The sequence below is a fragment of the Antechinus flavipes genome, chromosome 6 (assembly GCF_016432865.1).
Source record: "Antechinus flavipes isolate AdamAnt ecotype Samford, QLD, Australia chromosome 6, AdamAnt_v2, whole genome shotgun sequence".
Taxonomy (NCBI): Eukaryota; Metazoa; Chordata; class Mammalia; order Dasyuromorphia; family Dasyuridae; genus Antechinus; species Antechinus flavipes.
Window position 1 is genome coordinate 201,718,833 of NC_067403.1, and position 26,817 is coordinate 201,745,649.

The window sequence follows — 26,817 nt, forward strand, 5'->3', positions numbered from 1 at the left end:
AATATCAGCACAAAAGCATTTTAAGACATTAATATTAATGAAAAGATAAACTACCTGTTCATCACTTCTGTGATAGTCATTATCCTCTTCTTGTTTTTCTTCTGATGTTTCTTTGTTGGAATTGTCATCGGCTTTTGTTTCACCTTTTAATACAAAGGTAAATACTTTACTGATGAAATCCAAAATGCCTTATTCATTATTCAAGTCTATGCAGTATAAGTCAATGTGATATCAAAACACTTAAAAAGTCTAGAAGAAATACTAAGCAGAGTATGGTATGCATACAAAGTCAAAGGCAGATAACTAGGTACAGTGGATTCTAAAAGAGCACGGACTTCCTTAAAAGTACATAATTTACCAGGCCCCAGTTACTTAAAATCAGATAAAAAGTGTCCTGAATAGCTAACACTGTGTTCTAATATTGAAAATGTGGACATGCATACATATAAGACCCAGGTATATCATCGTACAATATTTGATGAATTGTCTTTTCTATATTGTCAATTATTACAACATCTAACATGATTGTTTAAGAGGAAATTATTTTTTTTTATCTTAGAAGATGTTAGATAATATTTATTACTGTTGTTTAAAAAATAAAAACCCTTCCTGTAAAAAAAAGTTACATAAATATGGAAATATGTTTAGAAGAACTGCATGTCTAATCCCTTAATGGATTGTTTGCTGTCTTGCAGGGTGGGAAGAGGAAGAAAACATTGGAACACAAAATTTTGCAAAGGTGAATGTTGAAAACTATTTTTGCATGTATTTGGAAAAACCCTTTAGGAATAAAACATTCTAGGAGTTAATATTTAACAAAAGCATTCATTGCTCACCCAGGAAAAAAAAGGCAGAAAGATTTAAGGGGGAAAAATGCTACACTAATTTTTAAAAATTAGTTAATTTGGCTCATTTCATTTATCAATGAAGATTACCAATGTATTTAGTATTAAAGAAATGAATATGTGTGATATTAGTCTTTCACTGAAGGCCAAAGCAAAAGAAAGTTTAGACTACCTGAAAAGGACAGACTTGTTTAGTAATCTAGACAGGATCCTTAATCATTCTATGAAGCCAACATGATGGTGAAGGCTGAGAAAGATTTCTCCCCTCTCATTATGGAGAAATCCTAGAGGATATTACTCATCTCTAGAAATCTACATATTTCCCTTTAAACTCACATTCTTAGAATTAGAAGCTCCACCCTATTATCTAGAAAATTCTTTAACATTTTTGTTGATTCTTTTTATCTTCTTTCTCTTTATTTAAAAAGCAAACCAAAAAAAGTATTTGTCATATAGGACAGCTCTCTTGGAGGGAGAAAGGCACGGATACTGGGAGAAAGTTTTATGGTATTAAAAAAAAAACCCTTTTTTATGATATATTGTTTTTATGACATAAAAACAAAGGATACTCATAAAACCTTTTCTCCCTTTCTCCTCCCTCCCTCCTTTTTTTTCCTTCTTTCTAAACAGAAGTGAATTCTTGTGTCCACTAGGCTGAATGACCTCTGTTAAAAAGTTCTGCACTAGAACCAGGAGGACATCATACACTTCAAGAACAATACTGTATGAGGATGTATTCTAATGGAAGTGGCTATCTTCGACAAAAAGAAGATACAATTCAGTTCCAATTGATCAATGATGGACAGAATCAGCTACAGCCAGAGAAGAAACACTGAAAATGAATGCGGATTACTTGCATTGTTGTTTTTCTTCCCAGGTTATTTTTACCTTCTGAATCTGATTTTTCTTGTGCAACAAGAGAACTATACGGATCTGCACACATATATTGTATCTAAGATATACTTCTAACATATTTAACATGTATTCCTGCCATCTAGGGGAGGGAAAAAGTTGGAACAGAAGTAAGTGCAAGGGACAATTGTTGTAAAAATTACCCATGCAAATGTTCTATCAATAAAAAGCTATAATTAAAAAAAAAAAAAAAGCCTGCATGAGTTGGCACAAGCTCTTTAAAATTCTATCTCCTTTGAATGTTTCTGTCTTGCTATGAAATGGGTAAAAACAAGCCTTGGTTCTGTGTAACCCCTTTACCTTCTACAAGGAAGGTGATGGCAAAAGAGGAGGGGGAGTTGCATAGAGCGTGAAGAACAAGTGAGTTACAGGTGATTGTCATAGTAAATCTAATGTGAAATCTTTATCTATAATCAGCAAATTGATACATACAACTGAAGAACTGAACTATATATCCATACATTCTTGAATCACAGGAAAGACTACAGACGTGGGGTGAATCCTCTCCAGAGACAAGAATAGTATATGATGAAGAGGCATAAAGTCTTATAATCCATATCCACGCTGATGAGATCTCAGAATTATCTTTATAACTATATGTATTTAATCATCTATAGTTCTGAAGTGATGGGAACATGGTACTCAGCATTACAAATGGCAAAGTGAAACACCACAAGGTTCCCAGAGCACCAGGCATCCTGACTGGCTAAGGTTGGACTGGACTATAACAATGAAATGATAAACAAAGAGTAGCTGGGCAAATCCTGAAACTGGGAGTTTTATTCTAAAGAGAAGCAATCATTCTCACTGGGGTGGCAGAAGCATGAATTGTGCTAGATTTAGAGAACTTTAGGATCAAGTTAGCTACAGGGCCACTTAGTCAGAAATAGAAGAGTTTTTCCCCCCATGTGTATCCATAAGATTGTGTCTGTTGTCCTGTTCCTTATAAACCCTAGGAAACACCTACTGATCAGAAGACGGCTGACAGAGGTGCCATCCCTAAGAGGAGGGAGGTGACAGTAAGTGACTCCCTTGGCCTCTGCCTTAAACAGGGATGTGCTATGTGAGTGGCATCTTATTTTAGGGAGAACATAAACTTAGTGTTTCCAGACCAGGATTAAAGATCTCAAGCTGATTTCTTACGAGCTAAAAGAACTGAGGATGTTCAGTCTACAGAAAGTAAGACTTGGGGTGAAAGAAGTTTCCTCAAATGCTATCACGTGGAAGGATTAAATTGTTTTCAGAAGGCGGAATTATGAAAAATAAGTAAAAACTGTAATGACGTAAATTTTGTCTTGAAGCAAGAAAAAGATCCTCAATGATTAAGTAAAATCTCAAATTAGAGTGGGTTGCCTTGGGAGGTAGTGGGTTCCCCTGCCCACTTGTAGTCTTCAAGCAATAGCTAGATTTCCACTTGTCAGGTATAGTTATTTTTATTCAGATCAGACTAGGTGACCTCTAAAGTAACCCATCCAACTGAAAAGGGTATGTGTAGGGGAGATGAAGATAGGGAGGGGCCTGGGAGGTGGTAATCTGAGACAGTCTATTAGAGTTCAAGTACAACAAGTATAAAAGGTATCTGAAACCAAGAAGTCAAATCAGTTCAAGGATCAGAAAAGCCCAAGGGGCTTAAGTCTCAAATTGGAAATAAGAGGTGAATGAGATTAGTGAAATGTGAATGCTGAAGGGCTAAATCATCTGGACCAGAAAAGAGATTTTATTACTAGAAAGAATGGTATTGATTTATATTGCCTCAGGTATAAAGGATACAGGAACTTCAGGGGTAGCAGATAAAGAAGGAAAGTCTCACCATTTTCTCTGAGAATACCTGTTCTGGAACAAACTTCCTGACTGATCCTCTCTCACCAAACTCTGTACATTTCCTCTTCCTGTGATATACATTCTGACAAAATATCAGTTGTTATCACCATTTCCCTTTCACTTTCTAAATGGAAAATGCCTGCTCATCCTCAACTTCTACTTGTCCTGCCCTTCATGATGTTTCTTCATTCTTATTATGTGTATTTTATCTTCATGTCATTATCTGTACCAGATACATAGGTATCCATCAATGTTCAGAAAAATGTTATGTTAGAATACAATCTTAGCATCAAGTAAAGTTTCTTTTGACAGAGTTTAGACAGATTATTAATATTACTGATCGCCACAAGAACTAGTCAGAAAGAAAACTTACCATTTCGATGTGAGTCTAAGTGCTGCTTTGCAGAGCAAGTCTCCCCTTTGATGTCTCCAGGCACTTCCATGCCTAATTTGTGATAGAATTCTCTCTGTTTCCTCATTTCCGCTATTAAAAACAACATTTACCATTTATTTTAACAAGGCTAATAGAATGCTTTTATCATATTAAAACTTTGTCCCATCAACAGTATGATCTTTGAATAAAACAGAAATATCAGCTGAAGAAAACTGATTATTTAGACAGAGGGAAGAGAGATAGTCTGACTGATCATGGAAGAGCCCTAAATGAGAAGTCAGAAGTAAAGGGTTCCAATCTTGAGTCAGTTCACTCCTGAATGAGTTTGGATTTGTTAAATCCTTTATCAGATGGTGCTTGAAAAACCAATGCCTGATTATATAAATGAATCACCTATAAGCCCCTTTTAAATAAAGAATTAGGTGCAGCCATCCAAATTATTATTAGACTACTACAAACCTCTTCCCCTCTCTGAACCACTGTTTTTCCTCATCTGTAAAATAAGGGGAATGACCTGGATGACCCATCCAATCTTCCAGTTCTGAAATTAAATGCATCTAATCTAATGTCTACAAATACATCCTTTTCTCCTTCCCATGTAGCATGCCTAACAGTTCAGATAATTGAAAGTTTTCCAAAAGTGCTAATTGGACATACAAGTGATAAACAGCTGTTTGTTAAAACAATCTCCTTCTGTGTCACCTCATGCAATCAGGATTACTAAGCACCTACTCTGTAAATAGTAATTTACTAGCCAATCAGGAGTTATTTGTTCTAATTTTTTTTCACCAACTATTACTGTAACATGAGCCCCTAACATTCATAAAAGTGAAAATCGAGAGACAATTCAGAGGATGTCAGCTTGTGTACATATACAATCAATTCTCAATTATTTACTCAGATGGCTTGTGAATTATTAGGTGTCGGTATATTTCAATCTTCCCTTTGTTTTGGTTTGATGTTTACTAAATAAAGTCACTGCTTGCTGTTCTGAAAATGTACTCTATCAACTGGTCTATGAGTAAAGGTTTCTTTCAACTGGTAAATTTCAGTCAAACTCAAACAAGCTTACTCTTGTAATAACAAAAAACTTGCTCTCATGCATCTAGTCAATAATCCTATGTTTCTCAGTTGATCAAAGGAAAGGGAACAGGTCACAGTCAAAAATAAAGAGGCACATGAAAAATGTCCGTGATAATTTGGAAAATCTGCCTCCTTGTCTTAAGGGTTAGAACAAAGTACTTAGGAAGTCAAACTGAAACACTCACCCACCTAGATGCTCAATCTAGGTAGTGAATGATTCTTTAAAAAAAAAAAAAAAAAAAAAAAAGGAGAGGAGGGGTGAGAGACGAGAAGGAAGAAACTGAGGGGATGCCCATCAACTGGGGAATGGCTGAATAAGCTGTGGTATATGATTGTGATGGAACACTACAGTGTAATAAGAAATGACAAACTGGCTGATTTTAGAAAAACATAGAAAAACCTGCATAAAATAATGAAAAGTAAAACAAAAACTTAATAAAAAGTAAAATAAGCAGAACCAAGAGAACATGATACACAGTAACAGCAACACTGTTCTAAGAAAAACTTGGAATGACTTGTTACTTATTAATTTTGAGTATTATGAATTCTCAAATCAATTACACAGGACTATGAAGGAAGATGGCCTCCACATCCAGAGGAAGGACTAATAAACAGAACTATGTATACCCAAGTTTTACTTATCTATACATATTTGTATCTACTGATGACTTTGTCTATGGTAATGTGGGGGGGAAAGGAAGAAAAAATGTACAGCAGAGAACAAAAGAATATTTAGAAAGAAGCACCAGAAAGCAGGGTAGCTTTGAAAATGATGTGTGTTATTCATTACATAGCTTTCAAAATAAAAAGCAAACTGTGTGAAATGGAAATCCATGGCTTTATATAGAATCTTCTATGTTGTGCTGTGTGTGTAAAAAAAATTTTTTTTATATATTTCTGTACTTAATTTCAAAATGAGTAAAAATGTACCAGGGGAAAAAACCCCCAAAGTATATCCTAACATTTACCACATAAGTTCTTTTCTGTCAGAATAATGCTCAGAAACTAAATAATAAAGAAAAAGAGCTGTCAATTGACTCATATTATAAATGAGCCATTGGGAAATGGGTTCAGTTCTAAAATTTTATGACTGAAATACAAACAGAAGTTGCTAAAAAAAAAAAAATTAAAAATAAAAATAAAACTCTGATTAGGCAAATAAATAACCTGCAAGCCTCCCTAAATTAAAATATAATTATGTGCAGCTGTCCAAGAACAAATCTCTTGGAATGGGGGGAATAGGAAAAGAGCATTTGAAACAGAAAAAACAGAGAAAAAACAGAATAAAACAGAGCAAATAAAAACTGAATGCTGTGAAATGATATTGAGCAAATTTGTTCCCAAAGAAGAGAATGCATCTCCCTTCTTTGCAGGGGACTATTGATGTGGTTAACTACATACAACATTAGAGGTGGTTAATGTGTTTTCCTGAAGTATTTTTCTTCTCCTTTTTATACTTTATTATATAGGATAGCTCCAAGATCTCCCCTCCCCCCCAAAAAAGGAAGGAAACAAAAGAGCAATATCTTATCTACTCCTGAAGACACTTCCAAAACGGTACTTGCTATCATTTCAAGAGTACTGGTTTCAAACTAACAGAACTGGATATAGACACTATTACCAACACTGTTTTAATAAGTATAAGAATGGAATCCTTTGCCACTAGTCTTAGCTGCCTGAATAATATAGATAAAATCCTATTTAAAGAACATAAATTTAAGAATGCATTTTACCGAGCAGAATTATTTTCCTATCCCAGCATATGGCTTAAAGTTAGAGCTTTTACAGATCTGCCTCAAAGGAATTTGATAAAATGGAAAAATCCTATAGATCCTGTCTTTGCAAATCCCAGTTCATAAAGTACTAAATCTATTTAACAGAAATGTTGTCAACTTGGTTGGGTATTGATGACTTTGATTTTCCTACATTTCTATTTTGGGTGCAAGATTGGTAGTTAACGGAACCAAAAAGGTAGAATAATTCAAGGCAAAAACACTACTCTGATTCCAAATGAAAACATCAAAGACTTCATAGCTGTTCTACAGGCCAACCAACAAAAGGAGGCAGTGAAAATGCTTCTGTATTCCTGAGGACTTGGGTGAACCAAGCCCAAAGTAATCATTTCTTCTCTTCCCAAATTCTAAAAAATTATAATTAAAGGAAAATTTGTTCTAAAATGTCCTTTTTTTCTCCTCTGAATAAGACTCATTTATCTAAAAAGTCTCTCCTGTCCTAGTGAGAGAAATTTTTCCTTGAGAAATATGTAGGTCTGGATGGACTGCCAAAAGAATAGAATGTGATCATGCTTATAACCAGATATTATAGTCTCAGATTCCCCTCAACTCAACTTCAGGAAAAGACAACATATAAAAAGGAATTGAAAAGCACGGGGTGGGCTAGGGAAGAGGTGCTGGTGTGGAGTTGAAACCCAGAGAATGAAAGAAGGGTAGGTATCCTTCCTCAAAATGGAGGCTGTGCAAAGAGGTTATCAGTGGAAGAGAAAGCAGCCACAGAGAAAGAGAGAATGTAGCTGAAGAAAGGGGCTGAAATCCAGAGTATATGCTTTAAGTGAACTTATATTCTGGGACAGGATCCAGATGTGATACATAAAGCCCACCAAACAAATATAGGATCAAAGAAATTTCCATCATCTGCTTCTTTTCACAAACAGTAGGGTTTACACATTGTTACTTCTCATGCAACAATTATGCTTGTTTTTCCTCAACTGCTTTCTCTTCCATTATGAGGTATAAACCTATTTGCACATGGCCCTGCCCATAGTCTCTCTGCATTGTGTAGCTCCCTGTAAGACCCTGAGCTTCCTCTTTCTAGCCCCTCACACAAGGTTTTGCAGACAGTTAACAAATGCTTGTTAGGTTGGAATGGGAAAACACAATGAGGCTGACCTATGATTACTCTTCAGGATGGTATGAGGGATAGGTAGAAGTCAGACTGACCGAAGGAAACCCCAAAAAGAACATTCCTGGATATATGATCATACAAAAGGTCATCTTTGGGTGGGAATGGAGAAGAGGTTATGAATATAAAGCAGATCAGTTTGGGCCAAAAGTCAAATTATAAAAGATTTTTTTTAAATTTTATTTATTATGAGAGATTTGATAATAATTTGATTTACAAGACTAGAACTACAAGAGGAAAAATAAGTGACAGAAGAAATGCCATTGTATCACTGCTATTAGTTATATAGCCATTTTACAACTAAATTCTGACATACTAAGACTTACCTTCTTGGAGGCCTGGTACCAATTTGTAAACAATATCTTGCATTGTCCTGTCATGACTGGCAAAAAAAAAAATTACAAAAACATATGAAATTACATTAAGATGGCACTTGAAGTGTTCCTTTTAAATTTCATTTTCTATCTTGCACTGAGCAATACACAAATGTTTGGAAGTTGTTAAATTTTTGTGTTGAAAAGAATGGGATGTATCACGTTTCTCATTTTTAAAACACTAAAAGCCATAAACACATTTTAAAAATTATAATCTGTTCAGAATACCCTTTATATTCATTATATAAATTAGGGATCATACATATGAAAATTTATTAAGTTATGGGAAAGTATAAAAATATGAAACATCTTAATTAAATTTCTAAATTACTCTGGATTCTGAAAGGAAAAAACAATTGTTTTAAAATATATATATAGAATCATATGTTGGAAATCACTGCCATAATTTCTCATATTAAAGCATAAGTCCTAGGAAGCATGCCCTGAGTTGATGCAGTTTTGTAGTAGTAATGGCAAGACATGTTCAATGAAGCACTTGTGGTCATCAAATAATTATATGATTCCAATGACTGTCACTTCTACTTGGGAAAATTTCTGTCTAAAGACACTAATTAGCATTTCACTAACAATATTAGAGGGTCACTCTTTGGCAGAGAATACTGAACACATGTACACACTTTTTGAAAGAACTGATAAGTTTTGCTGATTATTTTCTTTTCCCCTTTACAAATATTCTACGTTTTTGTGTTTACATATACATATATATGTATGTAAGTATGGATGGATGGATATATGTATATATGGGATAGTTCACTGGAAAGGCTGGAGAGATACTGGGTAAAATTTTAATGATACTTTAAAAACCACCATAAGGTATCAACAATTTATTTTAAAGCAACAACAAAAAATAATGGAGGGGGTACCATCATGACCTGTCAAACTTCAGATGGAATTTCAAAATGTGACTGTCATGAAGGAAAAAAAGAGGAAGGGAAAGGAAATAAGCATTTATATAGAGTCTACTTTGTATTAGACAATGTGCTAAGTGCTTTATATTAACATCTAATTTTATCCTCACAAAAATCATGAGGACTAAGTACTGTTATTAGCCACATTTTACAATTGAAGAATGGAGGCTAACAAATCAATAAAGAGACTTGTCCAGGGTCACCAAGATCCTAAGTATCTGAGCCCATCTTTGACTCCTGGTCCTCCTTCTGCACCACCTTACTGCAGGTGCCAGTAAAGACCTACTGCCAAATAAAATTTCTTATTAGACAGTTTTGTGAAATATAATAATGTTAAGGATAAGTACTAAACTTAGTTATTAGGGCAACATGAATTCAGCCTTATTATATGTCTATAAGCTATTTTAAAAACTATTATTGGTGAGTTGGATGGCTTGGTGGATAAAGCAACTGCCCTAGAGTCAAGAGGACCTGAGTTCATATCTGACCTCAGATCCTTAACACTGACACTTAACACTTCCTAGCTGTGTGACCCCTGGACAAGTCACTTAACCCCAGTGGCCTCAAGAAAAAACAACAACAATAACAACAACAACAAAAAGCACAAGTTATTATCAATAATCTATTACTGTTAGTATTCAGGCATGCACAAAGTACTCTGAACCAATAATATAATCCTATCTTCCTTGCAAATACTGCAAAAAACTTGAGAAAAGTTTTTTATCCAACCTGAGAACCTGATAATGATTTCAAAAATAAGAGCTGCCTCTGGAATCAAAAGTCTTAGCCATACTCCAAAAGGTAAAGCAATAAAGAAAAGAGCAGAAAGGAGCCCATCTTTAGCTGAATGAAGAGTAGATTAAACACAAATAAAAAGTTCTATTTAGTTGACTTTTTTTTTAAATAACACCAAAATTTGTATTTTCAAAGAGATAAAAGATTTATGTATGAAATTTTGAAGTTTTAACTTTCATCAATATTTTAAAGATAAATCTTTGCAATCTAATTAGTCCTTCAATGACAAACACATAATTAATTGCTGGGTTCACATGTGAAGATTTTTCTAAAAAGTCTGCCGAAGTCCATAATCTACTATTATAATCCCCATTTCTGCTCCCTTGGCTTAGAAAAATTAACTTTACAAGCAAAGAATGGAAGGGTAATGGCTAGATATTAATGGCTTGTCTGAAAAAGCATGGGGAGAATGCAAGGGTAGGGGAAAAACCTCAATGGGTCAAAAGTATAACATAAGAGTCAAAGCAGCTAATATGTCAGATGGTATTAAGCAAAGCGTAATAATAATGTCATGAATGAGGAAAATGACGATCTACTTTATTCTGCCTCAGTCAGACTACACTGGTAGTACTGTCAGTCCTGATAGGGTAATCAGGATGTCACATAAAGAATTGGGTTTTTAGTACTGGAGGAGCATTATGAGTTCCTAGTAGTCTTTTTTTCAAAAAAGAGATTTTTAAAAAAATCACTATCTGCACCATCATTCTCTAACCACTGCACCACCCTAGTCATGGGACAGAAGTGGCAACTCATTTTTGCTGTCTAAATTAAGGAAAATTCTCTAACAATTCTAGTCCACCCAAACCTCTGTTCCCTCTAAACATAGACAATTCCAACTTTTGATTGCCTTACTCTGTATTGCCCTACTCATTTGAGGATTCTTTTAAGAGTAGAAATATTTTGTTTTTCAGCATCTAAAGCCAACAGCTGTAGCCACTGGACAAACCTAAGTGAGGGTGAGGAAGAGGAGCAGAGTCAAGATTTTCTTATAATAGTTTCCCAAAAACCATTGTATGTAAAGAGGGAATACTTAGATAATAAAATCAGTTTTATTCAATCTATATGGAGATTTACAAATTTACCACCTTTAGTTTTGATATATTATCTTTTTTCCAATTTTCAATTTGTTCCTAAAAAAATCTCCACTTCAAGAACTTATAGATGCTTTAAACTTAACAGGTCAAAAATAAAGCACTTTTTTTTTTTTTCTGCAATCCCCAATGATGTTACTATTACTGCAATCATCCAGCTGGGAAGTTTAAAAGTCAATAATCTAAGTCCTGCAGTAGATTCAACTGTGGAGCCTGTGGTGAAATTGGGCAATCTAGATTACTAAATCTAGTTCATATTGAGACAGAAGAATCAGCAGTTCTCAGGTAATTAATAGCCAGGCAAATTCTCAAGATAAATTCAGGAACAGGAACAAAAATGTTAATGTGGAAGGGCTTCAAATAAATAAACATTTGTTTAGTTTGTTTCTACAGGCAATGATAGCAGGCTTCATCAAAGGCCTCATTTGTACCTTGAGTAGGCAGGGCTCCTTCTTAGAAAAGTCTACCCCAGGGGCAGCTAGGTGGCACAGTGGATAGAGCACCAGCCCTGAATTCAAGTCTGACCTCAGACACTTAAGACTTCCTAGCTGTATAATCCCAGGCAAGTCACTTAACCCCAAATGCCGGAGCAAAAGTCTATCCCTCCTCTTTCCTATCTTTTTTCCCCTTAGTCCCTCCTTTCTTGCCTGTCAGGGACTCTGCTTCATTCCAGCCAACCTGGAGAGCACTTCTGTAAGTACTTCTCTACAGCTATAATTCACTATAATATAGCTTTAACTTTGTTCAAAAAAGCATTAGTGGCTTCCTATTCCTCTGGGACAAAATCCAAATCAAGGCTGACAAACAAAGATCTCATCAATCTGGCTCCTACCCCTTTCCAGCTTTGTTTCTTACTCTTCTTCCCGAAGGCATTCTCTGTCTATCCAATGGACTACTCTCTAAAATTCCCCATTCTGTCTTTTCCCTCCGTGTGCACATACAAACTCTTACCTCAGGCCCACCTTGACTTCCAAAGATGATCTCTTCTTTAAGATCTAGTTCAGGGGCTATCATCTTATCTGCAATCTTTCTAAATCCCTACTTGTTAGTGCTCTCTTATCTAGCTCCACGTACCCCATAGAAGAACGTAACTAACTTGAAGTCAAGAACCTTTTGCTTTTGGTTTTTGCCCTTGCACTTAATAAATAGTTGTGGAATTGAGGGCAGGAGTCTCATGTCTTGCCCTAATATGATGTGTGTGTATATATATATATATTCATAAATATAAGTGATAATAGAGAATTATGTAATATATAATAATATAAATAATATATATCTAACTAAGCTATTCTATGCCCAACAGGTAAATGTATGAAGATACTTTCTTTGTCATTCCTCCTAAGAATGGGAGACCAAGAAAAAAGGACAAAGTTTTTTTAAGCATTGTCCACTTCTTGGCAGTATAAAAAAATAAGCTGCCTCTGACTGCAGACAAGAGTCTAGTTACTGAATAACCCTTTGGGCACTAGAGCTAAGTGACTCTCTCAAAACTTATACCTTTTACACTAAATTTTAAATACTATGAAAAGATAAAAATTATAAGCAAAAATAAATTTAACCATATTTAATTTTTGAAAAATCAATCTTTTTTTGATTTATTTTAAAATGTCAAAATCTAAATTCAATTTTCCAATTTATATAGTAATTCCATTTGGACAAACAGTTGCGGAGTGTGAACAGAGACTATTTCATTTCAAAGGAAATAAATTGTGTAGTTCTTTTGGCAAAGAGTCTTCATAACCTACAGTGCCATGTCCTAAAAGCAGCAGAACAAAAGAGGGACACTTGACATATGCATGAGGACCTGTTATGTTAATCCATACACAAAATAGCACCAGTAAGTATAATTAGCCTATAAAGAAAAGCCTGAACAATTTTGCTACACCAATATGATGTTACCATACAATATGAAAATTTTCATGCACTGAGAATTTCCCATCTTCTTTCTCTCTTATAATGTGTACTTACCCAATGTATTGCAGCGGATGACTCTGATGAATAACAATTCTACACGTAGGACAAGTGTTATTTTCTTCCAAATACTTTACCAGGCAACTTCTACAGACTGTTTTCAAAAGCATAAAGTTAGAAAACTAAATTCCCAAAACAAAAAGTGCTCATATAAATTCTTATCTTTAAGTGCCTAAAAATAATATGTATTGCTAAAGATTTGAAACATTCATTCTTCACATCTTCACAAGCACACCTTGTTCCTGGAGTCAGATAAGCTATGACTTTTCACTCCACCGTCCCTGACAGTAGACAGAAAGTTTGGATCCCTAGCAAAGCCTCCTCCTTCTCCTCCCTTCACTCAATTTGCTTTACCCAATTTTTGGGGTTTGGATGGTGGAAAGGAGGAAGGGCAAACTGATTCAGGTGTAAGGAGGAGGAAGGCTATGAGGCAATGAATGGGACTGAAATTTCAGAACCTGAACATTTTCATTTTAAGAATTTTTTAAAAAGCATTTTTCACTTAGATCAAAACTTTCCTCTGAAAGGATTCTTTCATTAGTGTGGATACTAGCTCAAGTGACACATTTAGGGAACCTGGCTGCAGGGAAGCACCTTATGCTGTAGTTTAGCTGGTCCTGGTTTTGTATAGCCAGACCTAACAGCTCTGGCCAAGGTGTGTACAAGTACTGGCTTCACCTTCCAGAATCAGGAATCAGAATATTCTAAACTGGTTAAAACTGAGTATAGGTTAACTGAAATAATTTTGAACAAGCTATCCCACCAGCACCTAAAAATATAACAAAAAGGTATAGCTGAATGAGTTATACTTTCCCTATCACAATTACCACCCCCCCCAAAAAAAAAATTCTAATTTACTTTTTCTTTCCATTTTCACTTTCTGCAGGGAAGGGGTGGGAGATGGGTTTTCACCACATTTTAAAATCTCCTTTTAAAAATCTATGTTCCCCAGAATCCTCAGATGTATGACCATTGGCATGTTAACAATCCTTAGTGCATACACCACACTTAGAATACAGAAGATTATAGAACTACATTCTAAAGTTAAACAGTGACATCTATCTTTCAGTTAAGATAACGCCACAAAAAAAAAATTTCAATTGCAGGACAACCTGAAATTTTAAATGATCAAAACAAATGGGCTTATTAAGCACTAAAATACATATTTGAACATGGTGATAGAGTATTTATACTCCATTTTACATTCATATGAAATTATTAGGGTCACAGTGATACGAAGTATTAGTATGAACTCCTGCTATGAGACAGGTAGCTCTTTGCGATCTACTCAAATTAAGATTAGGCAATAAAGAGTTGTAAGCAGCTGAGTTACATGATGCAGCTGCTACCCAGAACAGCCAAGGCAAAAGGCCAGCTGCTAGCAAAATAAGTTCAAGGCTCTCCAGCACTGTCCCTAAATGGCCACTTATAAATGCAATCGACCCGGCTAAAAATTTCCTGACGCATATCTTTTTCCATATCTTAAGTTTTTTCTATAACCCTAGAAAAGGCAGGGTGCATTATTTCTAATGAGTTGTTGGCCCACCGTGGTTTATTTATTATGATTAAAATGACACTGGGGCAGAAGAAATAGTGCAGAGAGAGGGGAATTATAAAGTAGTGGTGTCTAAACTAAATAGAAACAGGAGCTACTACATATATCCCTCTGGGAACTTAGAAAAGCACATAACTAACTTTATGTTTTGTTCTGTTTTTAAAAATTTCCCAATTACATTTTAAGCTACTTCAGCCTAAACTAGAAGTAGTGTGGACAGGTGGCTGACATTTTTGATCCACGTAATGAACTTTGGACACTTTTACATGGATCCTACTGATGTGGCATTTCACATGTTTTTGTCCACATGTGTAGTGTCATTTGCAAACTTTAAACTATCCCTCAATTTCCCCTGGAGACCATTTTATAGAAACAATGGCACCATATCCCCATTTCGCCTACCACTGACGTCACAGCTAAAGCAGAACTCTGAAATCATCTCGTTAAATTCCATGACTAGCAGATGAGTCACAATTAGGATCTGGGGAGCCATGACCCAGAATCTAGGATTCTTTATATCAGGTTGCCTCTTCTCTTAGTTTTTTCATAGCATTTTCATTCAGCCTCTGATCTTGTCAGTCTTTTTGAAGAGTCTAAAGTGCCTTTCTATCTCTTCTATCTTATTTCTCCATCATGCTCACCACAAACTATACTTTATCTTAACTCATGAACCTTGCTCTAACAATAATTTAAAAAAAAAAATTTTTAGACAAATCATAGACTTTAAAAAAAAAAAATCTTAGACAAATCATAGACTTTAAAAAAAACAAACCCTTATGATTGTCCTAGCTTTCCAGCACTCTACTTTTGGTTTTAATAAGGAGTCTCGATACCAGGGGCCCTCAAACTACAGCCCGCGACCAGATGCAGCAGCTGAGGACGTTTATCCCCCTCACCCAGCTTAAGTCCTCCAACCAGGAGTGTGTGGGAGCTAGCTAGAGCTAGAAACAATTGTTAAAAATTTTAAGTAAAAGCACTTATACATTGGAAACAATTATACATTTAAATAACAGAAACTGACAAATGCTATCAAGCAGGGTTTGATTTACTGTCAATACTTAAAAAGTAATGGAGAAAATGTTAATAATGCAGTGTATCTGGCGTACAATTTTATTAATCCCAGAAAGCCTGCTCTTTTTAACAGCACATACTTGGTTCCTCTGATTTTACTATAGTTTTTATTTTGACTACCATGAAAGGAACCCTCACCAGGGCTTCTCTGGAATTTTTCTTATGAACAAAAATCATACTGCCGGTCCTTTTAACACACTGGTCACTTGTCACAACATTTGAATCAATAAACCCTAAATCTTTTAAGTCATCAAAAGTGGTGAGTAACAATTACTCTGATGGGCATGTCAGTTGAAAAATATTCTGCGTTCTATTTTTTCTAATACATCATCTTTGCCTACTTTTTTTAAAAAATTGATACAGGATTCTTATTTGATGTGGTCTATAATAAAGGACTATGTCTATTAACTAATTCTATAAAAATTAAGTCTCTCTGCTATCTCCCATGTGTCAACTCTGAATGCACCTTCTCTACTAAGATAACTAATTGATTTAACTGCCTGTGGCTGGTTTTTCCCATAAGTAATTTATATGGAAATTGTTTAAACATCACAGTTTAACTAATTTTTAAAAAATTTAATGCATAAATTGCACATTTTATACTCAAGCAACTTAGTTTCTCTGATTTCTAAAATGATTATACAGACAAACCTTGTTAGTACATAATTCAACTTTCTTAAACACACTGTTTCAATTATTTATTTTTCCATTTGCTACTACTACTAGAAATTACTACTAAAATTCTATAAAACTAATTTTGGTCTTCTCTCCTTTCCACTGTATACATTGGAATTTAAATGGTAGGTTTTTTTTTTTTTAATTTGGCTTCAGCCAGAAATTAGAGACCTTGAGTTTTTATAATTTTTAACATTCTAAAATAACTTCTATACATACAGGTATGCAAACACTCCGTTACAGTTGTAGCATCAATTAGGTATCCATTGCACAGGCGACATGTGATATGGGCATTTATGTCCCAAAGCTTAATCTTTCTGGTCAACATCTTTGGTGTCTGTAAAAGGAAAGAGGAAAAAAAAAAAGATTAAAATCTGAAAAAATCAAAAACTAGTGAGCATTAATAATAATAAAAGTTTACTTATCAATGTGAACTGGCTTAATAAATATGACTCAAATGATTCTTTACTTGATCTTATTTGAACACTTATTTCAACCTCGGTATGCCAGTATCCTACCCACAAAGAACAAAAGAAACAGACTTTAGTTAGGTGCACACAAAAATGAGCAAAGCTCTTTAGGCAGTATAAAGGAGATAGGTATCTTATCTGAGACACTGAAAAAACAACACCAAAGGTTGTTTTTTAAAAAAATCAATCAAATCAACAGTTGTCAGAATATTAGTTTTTTTCTTTCATTAATTCAGAAAAAAAAATTTGTGTTCTTACATAAACTTCAGAAAAGATATTTTATTACTCACATTTTGAAAAAGATTGTAATTACAATTCTAAATTTTGCTTAATTTCAACTTACAGCTATTGAACACTTTAAAAGCTACGCCAGAAATGTGCCTGTGTGCTTTCTTGAATACTCAAAAATGACTTCAGCCCATTAGTAAGATGTGATTTCTCCAAAGTGGAGATGGCTTTTAGTATGAGCCATCCGCTTAACCAATGACATCCTCTTTCCTGGTCCTCTTGTAACCAATGGCATTTAATAAACATAAAACTGATCGTTTTTTCCCCTCAGTTGGAAGATAGATGGCCCTCTTGAAATTGAACCCATTATCATAATGAGTTATGTAAATCCAGAGACAAAATAAAACAGTGGTCTACAAAGAAAAATCGGCCTCCTCTCCATTTTCCTTCTCCCTTTCATAATGCCCATCTATGATCTAATAAAAATTTTTCCTTTAAGGTTCTCCTCAATCAACTAAACTCTGGGTTGTCAGTCATCTAAAAAGCCTCCCACGTTTACTTTTCTTTCTTTTTTTTTTTAAACTTTTTTAATAATAAAAATTTTTGCTTTCATATCACCTCTACTCCAAAGTAAACCCCCTTTCCTCTCTTCTCTCCCGAAAATTCGCCTGTAACATGATAGTCACCAACATGAATGGTGAACTGTGGGAAGGATAGAAGAGGACAGGTGCTGAGCAAACTACATGCTGCAGTAATTGTCAAGACGGAAGAGTCCTGGCCACAGGGTGGCGTACTGATTCTAGAATCCTACAGCTGAAAGAAACCTCAAAAATCACCTAATCTGACTGTAATCCCAGATATAACAGCCTGGAGAAGTGACTCCCTCTCAGATTGCATTTGAAGCTTTGAGTCAAGAGAGATCGACTCCTTCCAGGTCAGACAAGGCCATTCTACCCTTGAGCAGCTCTTTGAGACTGCGTTACATGTTTCAGTTTTTTCTAATTACTTTTTATACCCATACACAAATAATTGTATCATAAATTGTAATTCTACATATAGAATTAGAGATGAAGAAAATATGCAAGTGGGCAGAACAGCTATAATTGTCCCCACTACAGAGATGAGAAAACTGAAGTTGACTCTGGCAACATTAAGGAACTTGCTCGGGCAGGCAGCAGGGCAGCAAGGGTCTTGACTTCCGAGCCTCGGGTCTGTCCTTGGCACGCTGCCGCCCGGCGCCACAATGCTGCCCGTCACAAAGTGCACCGCTCGCTTCTTTTGGCTTGAACGAGGAGAAGTGAAGAAAGGAAGAGACTCTCTGGAGAAGGCTTTAAAGGATACAGCGTCACACAGGAAAATACACTTAAAGGAGGCTACAAGAAGAAAAGTTTGGGGATGTATAGGGAAACCTGTGCAGCTTATAAAGGCCGGACCTGATAACAATTCATCTTCCTACAACATTATGGGACTTAAGAAGCAGCAAGAACGCATCTGCCATGGCTCTCACACCCCGTCTGTAGTCCCAGTCCAACAACTACGAGGGCTGGAGTGGGGAGGAGAGCGCCCTCAGCGCCCTCGCTCCAACATGAATTTCTTTGGCTTCCTCCCTCATGCTCTAGCTTGCCTTCCCTGCCCTCCCCACTTGTCAGCCTACTCCATTAGCTTATGTTCTCCTTACACTACACTGTAATGGTTTCTGATTTCAACATCCCAGGAGTTCCCCACTTTCAGAACCACCTGACTCAAAATAGTTCATTGGGTACTGTGCTGATTAGAAGTGAAACTTCCTATTAACCTACCAGAGTACTAAGAAAATTGCTACTGTGACCAACCCCACCCCCATTGGAATCACCAAGCTGAAGTGTTTGCTATGTGATAAGAATGAAAAGAGGTAAAAAAGGGGGTCCTGGCCCTCAAGGAGCCCAGAATCTCGTGAGGGAGATATGCAAACAAGGATAAGACAGATCTAGGTAAATCAAAAGTCATCTCAAAGAGAAAGTCTCCCACCAGAAGGTGGGACATGAGCCGAGTCTTAAAGGAAGCCAGGCGGCAGAGGGGAGAACTAAGGGTACTGCCAACCTGGGGGACAGCCAAACATGTACAGATAACTCAGGGGACGGAGTCTCCCGGCAAACAGTCAGTGACCCTGGACCATGGAATTCTCAGAAGGGAACAAGACTGGAAAAAGAAGAAGGGGTCAGGTTGTCATGGGCTTCTTATTTGATCCTAAGAGTAACAGGAAGCCACAAGAATGTACTGAGTAAGGAAGGGAGAGACCTGATCCGAGGCCGAGTCTGTGAGGAAGAGGCCTGAGGCAGGGAGGCCCACCACCAGGCTCCAGTAATTATCCAGAGGTGGAAGGAGGAGGGTCGGCATGAAAATCTCCTCACAAAAACTCTAAGAGCAGACAGTCCGACGTTGTCACTCCTCCATCAGCGATATGACTTGTGCCCCGTATGGAGAATTCCTTGGTGAATAAATCCCCTCTACTAACAATGCAGATTGGAAGCTTCTCTGTTACTGACTCCTAGAGAGTTGCCTCAAGCAGAGGTGTCAAACTCCCTTGCAGCAGGCAAAACTCCCCATTGGAGCCAAACGAGACTAAAATGTAACTGGGAAATAAAACTTAACAAAATAAATAATATAATACAGATTTAACACGGATTTATGATTTAACCATTTCTATTTGACTTCAATACCACAAGCCTCAAGCACCGAGTATGACTTGTTCAAGAGGATCACACATGATTTGAGGCCAAATGTCTATCCATTTGCAGCAAAAAAAAAAAAGAAAAAAGAAAAAATCTTGATTTTTAACCCATGTTCACACTAGGAGCCAAGTCTTCTCAGTGAACTTATAACAAATTCATTGTTCTTTTCACTGGGCTTTTTAAAAAGTTTTAAAGCAAAAAACTATTCACATGTTACTACTAATACTTGACTTTTCTTCCCTAAATCCATCTCACATAATGTCTAAAAATATGAAGATTTTTTTTTTCTCTGTAATAAATATGATATAGTGGCAAAGCTCACTATTCTGGAAGTCAACAGACCTAGAAAGTTAGAAGGCATCCATTCTCTCTTTCTAGATAATTTCTGAACATTTATCTCCAGTTATGACCTCCTTCCTGAATTCCAGGCTCCTGATCTCTTCTCCAACATCATCCCTACCTAAATAAGGCCTCTTCTACTTGGCTCCAGAGAGAAAAAAGAGGCCCAGGAAGACAGGTAATAACTCAATATAAAGAAAAAAATGTCTCAACAATTAGAGCTCTCTAAAGTAGTACAAATTGCCTCATGTGAGGTCAAGTTCCTTGTCACTGGAGTTTTTAAACCAAAGGGGAACCACTTGCTAAGGATGTTTAAAAAGATACACAATCTGGATTAAGGGATGGGATTGACAACTGAACTCCCTTTCAAATTATCAAATCTGAAAGTACACAATCTCAAGTTTCAATTCTGAACTATCTCTCATTTAGGCAAGACAAAAATACATTACTGCAAGAAGCTTAACTACTGAAAAAGAGGATATAAACCATCAGCATAAGGGATTTATGCAAAAATTTCCTGACATTCCCATGAAACTAAAATAGCTCATTAACAGAAACTGTGAATCTTTTAAAAGTTTTCACAAAATAAAACCACAGCTTTCTAGATTTGTTTAATACCTTCTTGTCCAAGCAGAAAGATAGTCTAAATTTCCTACCAAGATCTAGTCTAGCCTAAAGATTCTTCTTATAGGCTGACCCAGAGATTTCAGTTCTTTAACCTGTGAGGTCAGATATTATTATATCTGACCACTAGAGGGCAGTTTGCATTAAGCTGACTCTTACTTGCTATCCAGAAAACTTTCTTTTCAAGGATGTCCATTTAATTCAGTTCTAGGTTTGTGCTACTTTTCTCATTTGGTTGTTTTACATGTTAAATTTGTATATAAGTTAAAGGTCATTTGCACTCTATTCACTGAACCACCTAGCTACCAACGTTTATAGGAGGAGACAAAAAGTAAAAATTGCGTAAGGAAAGACACTGACAAGTTGGAACAAACCCAGAGGAGAAACTAGAATGATAAATAAAACAAACAACATTTAACCTCATACTGTAAAGACTGGATAAAAGAACTAACAATGTTTCATATGGAGAAGAATACAACTTGGAGAAAAGGGAGTAAAAATATGCCTTCCAGAATTTTATTGAACAATGAAGATTCCTTTGCTTGCTTCCTTAAGACAGAAATAAGAACACTATAGAGGTTATAATGAGATCAATATCAACTGAATTTAAAGGAAAACTTATGAATTATATAACTCAGGAGGCAGAGAAAATTCTGCAAATTAAAGTCTTAAAACAAAGGCTGAGTGACCATTTCTTTTTTTAGAGAGGATGTATAGGGAATCCTGGGTATCAGTGGGACTAGATGACCACTGAGCTGTTTTTCCCCCAAGTCCTGCAAGTCTATAATCCTGATCTGGACATATAGAAAATGGGGGCTTGTAGAGCTCAATGGAAAATTGTTTAAAAACATAAGTATCCTCACAATACAGTATAAAAAAGACAAGGAAAAAACAGTGAATTTAAAGAAATATACAGACATTTTAGCCGGGGGACTCTGCATGTTGGAGAAAATTAAGTGGAGAGAAGAAAAGGAAAAATGTATTCTAGGAATGAGTGTTTCACCTGTGCCAGAATTATAGGCCTATTTGTGGGGACTACAAAAAGAAAAGAGAAGGCTTAACCTATGTGTAAGGGAGTAAGGGCAATTATTCTAGGATTTAGGAATATTTGTAGAGGTCTGTAAGTCTAAGCACCTTTCAGAAGACAGCCAAAAGCCTACATATGTTGCTGGTAGATGGCAATATAACCGTTTTGCATACAAAGGACAAGAACAGAAAGAACCACTGAAGTAAACGTAGAGCACTGTAACTAGAAGCTAACATGTCAACACTAGAAAAAATTTTATTGGCCATTACCAAAAGGCTGGAAATTGCTGTTGATAATAATTGATAGCAATTTGTCTCTTCCCCTTTTAAATGCACTTTATGGACAGCTAATCATTTAGTGTTGAATGCCACACAGAAAAATGACACCATAACCTACTGCAAACATTATCATAACAATATTTATCATAATTCCTCTCAATAACAGCCTACAATGCCTTTGATCCACAGATTGTAAAAGTTCTGAGTAGGTGCTCAAAAATTCTAATGATTGAACCAAATTCTCAGAACTAGCAATCTTCAATTTCAAGTAGTCCTCCCACCCAACCCTCCAACCGAAAGCAGAAATTGCTTCTAGAACCTACAGACTATCTAAGGTTCCAATACTGAATTTTTAGAAAGCTATTCAGTACACAGTCACAATCCTTCCCTATAATATATATCATCTTTCCCACAATCCCCTTCAAATATTTTAGGTCACCTTTTGAATCCCAATCTTGTCTTATCTTCTTCAACTCTTAAGTTCTCCACATTGAACTTCAGACATGGCTTCTTAACTATTCATTATTATGGCTAAGATCCTCTAAACAAATTTTACTTTGTCAACAAAGTGCTATTTTAAAGAAGTAAAGTTTTCCAGTATGTAGGATCAAGGATAAAATTCAATTCAAATTGCTTATACATTATATACATTGAGGGAGTGATGGGATGGGATGAAGAAAACGAAATGGTACAGATGAGTATATGGCAAAAGGAGGATGCAAAGCATTCCTAGTGTACTCAAAAAGGGAGGAAAAAAACATCCAACTGTGTTCAGTTATCACTTCTACCTTATCAATCTATCAGGCTAGATACATTGCCACTCTTGAACTCCAGTCCCAAACCTCCAACTGCCTGTTGGACATAAACTAGAAGTCCAGCTGCTAGCACTTCAAACTCCTTATTCAAAATAAAAGTGTTATTGATCACTCCCCACTCCCCACTCCCTCCCTCCCCAATCTCTCTCTCTCCTACTAACTTTCATGCTTCTACTGATTATCCTGTTTTCTAGGTCATCTCCGAGTGCCAGCGGGGTGCCAAGTGCTGCTCATGTAACCTCCACAGTTTCTTGCACGATCCATCTCTGTCCATTCAGAGAGCCTCCGTCAGTCTATGTCACATCAGTGGCAGGACCATCATTATATCCGCACTGGGGGGGGTCTCTGCTTCCAGCCAGCTCTCTCCAGTGAGAAATCTAAGACCCGGGAGGCCACACAGCTAGCTACAAAGTAGAAAGACTGGAACCCAGCCCTCCTGACCTGCATTAGTGGTCATCTTTACACTACACTGACCCCATCAAGCCTTTCTGCTTTTGCCTCCTCAGCTGTAATGACCTTCAGATACCTCTGGTGGTCAAGGTTATTTATATTTTGATCTCTACTCCCATATTAAAAAATGTATCCAATGTTTGATCTCTTTATAAACACTTTCATATGTACTTGCAGACTCTCTATTATATGTATTTGTTATTGCTTTAGCTCTTCTACCAAATATATTTTAATTTCACCCCACTTCTAGCAATATGCTTTCTACACAGTAAAGATATTTTTAAAAATTTCTTTAACTGAATTTACTAACTTCAGACTCCCGGACCAATTCTATCATGAATAATTTGGCTTCCCTCCACCACCCCCATCTATTAGCTTCAGACCATCTCATTAGTAATGGTTTTGTCCTTTTAATCTTTTTTGTTGCTCTAATCCAAGTTTAAAAAGTCTATTATTCTCAGCAATTTTCTCCAGACTCAACTCATTCTGGGTTTCAGTTCTTCTTGCATTAATCTTATAGGTCTATGTCACTCTTTCTCATTATAAAATATAAAACATTCTTTAATTATGTTCAATTCCAAAACAAATAATTAATAAATCTCTAGTGTATGAAAATAACTAACCTATATGTTGAGGATATTGATACTACTACTGCTGCTCCTGCTACTATTAAATATTAATAACCCCTTTCAAAGCCCAGTTCCCAATATATGAGTCTCTGGAGGTGGGGCTTGGGAGGAGACACAACAGCAAAGACGGGAATTGCCAATCAGAGTGATGTGCTTTCACAAATCTAATTTCTATTTTGAACCATTTAAGAACATCTTGTTTGATTTCTATATTCATTTGGAAACTTATAGCTTTCTCTTCTTCATCAGGTATCAAAGATGTCTTCAATGAGCTTATATAAAACAAATTCGTATGCCAATACTTTTATTCAATTAATCTATCTACCTAAATATTAAAAATCATAGAATGACAACTTGGCTGTCCTAGGACTACTACTCTATTGATGCTATTAAAATGATGAAAACTCAACATATATAAAGCACTTAACATTTTATGAACTCTGAACTCAGGTAGTACAAGTTTGAATGTCTCCATTTTATAATGAGGGAAACTGAGTTTTACAAGGTTGAGTGACTTAACTAAGATCTCACACACATCCACACACACGCAAGAATATATTTCCTAGTATACAATACTTCCACTTTACAATATGCATCCCTCTGAAATAAAATGAAACAGTTCCTACCTGTTTCTCTTATGGGATAAAAACAAATATAAGAGCAGATAGATTGTGAAGAACAATACTGTAAGATGCAAAGGATTGTGAGAAATATAAGAATAGCTCATTTTCAGTTAGGTTGGTCAATAAATATTCACATAAAGGGTGGCACCCGAGTTGAACAAAGTGCTTTTAAGGTTTGCAAAGTATTTTTAAATGATCTCATTGGGGATGTTATCTCCATTTCATAAGGGAAGAAAATAAAAGCTAAAGTAAGCAGTCATTGACTTACAACAGCTAGTATCTGAAGCTACATTTGAACTTAGATCTTACTACTTACAGGTGTAGTGCTTTGGGCACCATGATACCACTTGGCTGCCTAATTTTCACTACATGTGTGTGTGTGTGAGAGAGAGCGAGAGAGAGAGAGACAGAACGAGAGACAGAGGAAGAGTGGAAAGGAGGGGTGCAGAGCTAATATGGAAATAAAAGCAAAAAAAAAAAAAACCATGAAGATACTGTGTGACCCTTCTTACCTCCCTCCCAAAACACAAAACAACCACCCCTCCCACTCCTGATAAGAGGAGCAAAAGAAACATTTCTTCTTTTTTTGTTTTCCCCGTAATCTTCTCCATGTGCATGTGGTTTTCTTTTTACCTCTTCTAGATGTTTTCTTTGTCTTCAGTTTGTCTTCTCATTGGGTTTTTATGCTACTGGCTTTACTCTGTTATCCCGAGTAGTCTGTCTTAGTTTGTATTCTGGCTCTTCACCCTTGCTCCTTTCCTCAGTCCCTTGTTTATTTTCCATTTTCTAACAAAGACATTTACCCATTATTTTATCTCAAATCATTTAAGTTTTAACATATATCACCACAATTCTAAAGTTTTATCTTCCTCTAGTTGAAAAGCATTTACTACAACCATTACTTTATAGGATTAGCATAATCTATCCCCAATATTCAGAGAAAACCAAGCCAAAGTAGTATGACTCAAACTAACTTGAACAAGGAATTCTCCCAATCTCCATAAATAAGAAAAAGAGTTTAAGAAATAAAACAGGAAAGTAGGTCAATTTCCATACCAAAAAACAGAGCACGGACATACATAATAACCATTTTTGGCAAATGCACAAAGCCACATTTAATATTGAGGGGCAAATAATACTTGGAATTATTTTTTCCCCCAGAGAACCTTTATTTACATATCTTGTAGAGCAGAGTTTGGTAAATACTTATTTAGGGTAGAATCCAAAAGGCTAGTAATATGATTTTGCTCTTATCTGTTAAACTGGGAATGTATTTTCATACTTCAAGTTTTTAAATAAATACTTATTTTCTCTAATTATCAGATTTTTTTATATTTTATCAGATAGGCCCTTTCTCCCTGCCCACCCTTCCCCCCTCCAGTATGTTTAATCCATGTATAGTCATTCAATTAAAAGAAGAATAAACCTTGAAATGTTCAAAGTTTATTTAATTTTCTATATTTACCTAGCAGACAGACTGGAATCTCATGCTACATTTTGGAAACCTGTAGAGAAGCACAATACAAAAATATATTTTAGACTTCACATACTATATTGCAGTTTTAGGAGAATACATGGTAATTATGATTATAATACCCCCAAATCCATGTAAGAATCATTAAGGTAGAAGAATCAAAGTTATTATTTTATATGCCTCCATAAACAAATGAGTTAGGTCTTTCTGATTTAAAGAGGTATACAAATAGACAGCCAATGTAGGACCCTAGATATATTTAGGCCTCCCTAAAAACATTCCTTTATTAAAAAGAAAAAAAAAAAATCCGGTTCTTTTGTTTGAATAATGAGCCACTTACAACAAGGAAATTCAATAATACAATTTTTTAACTGACCTGTGGTATCATAAATGGCTATTTGTTTCAACAACGCAGGTTACATTAAAAATACATTTGTCTGTCCTCTATGGCTCTTATTGGCCTCTCACAAATACACCACAAGGGGATTTATACCAATGGACTAGGAAATTTATCCTCAAGTTCTGATATTCTTTATGTAGTTATCAATGGATTTTTCAAAAATATTGTCCATCATTCAGGCCAATTCCAATAGACTTGTGATGGAGAGAATCATCTGCATCCAAAAAGATGGCTGTTAGGCCTCAATGTGGATCACAACATAATTTTTTACCTTTTTTGTTGTTCTTTGCTTGATTTTTGTTTTCTTTTTTTTT

At 35.7% G+C, this 26,817-nt stretch overlaps 1 protein-coding gene across 4 annotated transcripts in view; it reads right to left on the reverse strand.

The window, feature by feature from the left end:
* PCGF3 (polycomb group ring finger 3) overlaps window positions 1–26,817 on the reverse strand; it is a 90,194-nt gene that overhangs the window by 20,759 nt on the left and 42,618 nt on the right. Inside the window, exons 3-9 of one of the 4 annotated variants that reach the window (XM_051966501.1) lie at window positions 26,095–26,134; window positions 25,263–25,415; window positions 16,655–16,772; window positions 13,132–13,228; window positions 8,301–8,356; window positions 3,952–4,062; window positions 55–143 (exon numbers count right to left, since the gene is read on the reverse strand). In XM_051966501.1, coding sequence (XP_051822461.1) covers window positions 55–143; window positions 3,952–4,062; window positions 8,301–8,356; window positions 13,132–13,228; window positions 16,655–16,763 — 462 coding nt within the window. In that variant the 5' untranslated portion in view covers window positions 16,764–16,772; window positions 25,263–25,415; window positions 26,095–26,134. Of the gene's footprint in view, window positions 1–54; window positions 144–3,951; window positions 4,063–8,300; window positions 8,357–13,131; window positions 13,229–16,654; window positions 16,773–25,262; window positions 25,635–26,094; window positions 26,135–26,817 lie in introns of those variants that run through there. The other 3 variants (XM_051966503.1, XM_051966502.1, XM_051966504.1) reach the window with 3 other exon arrangements.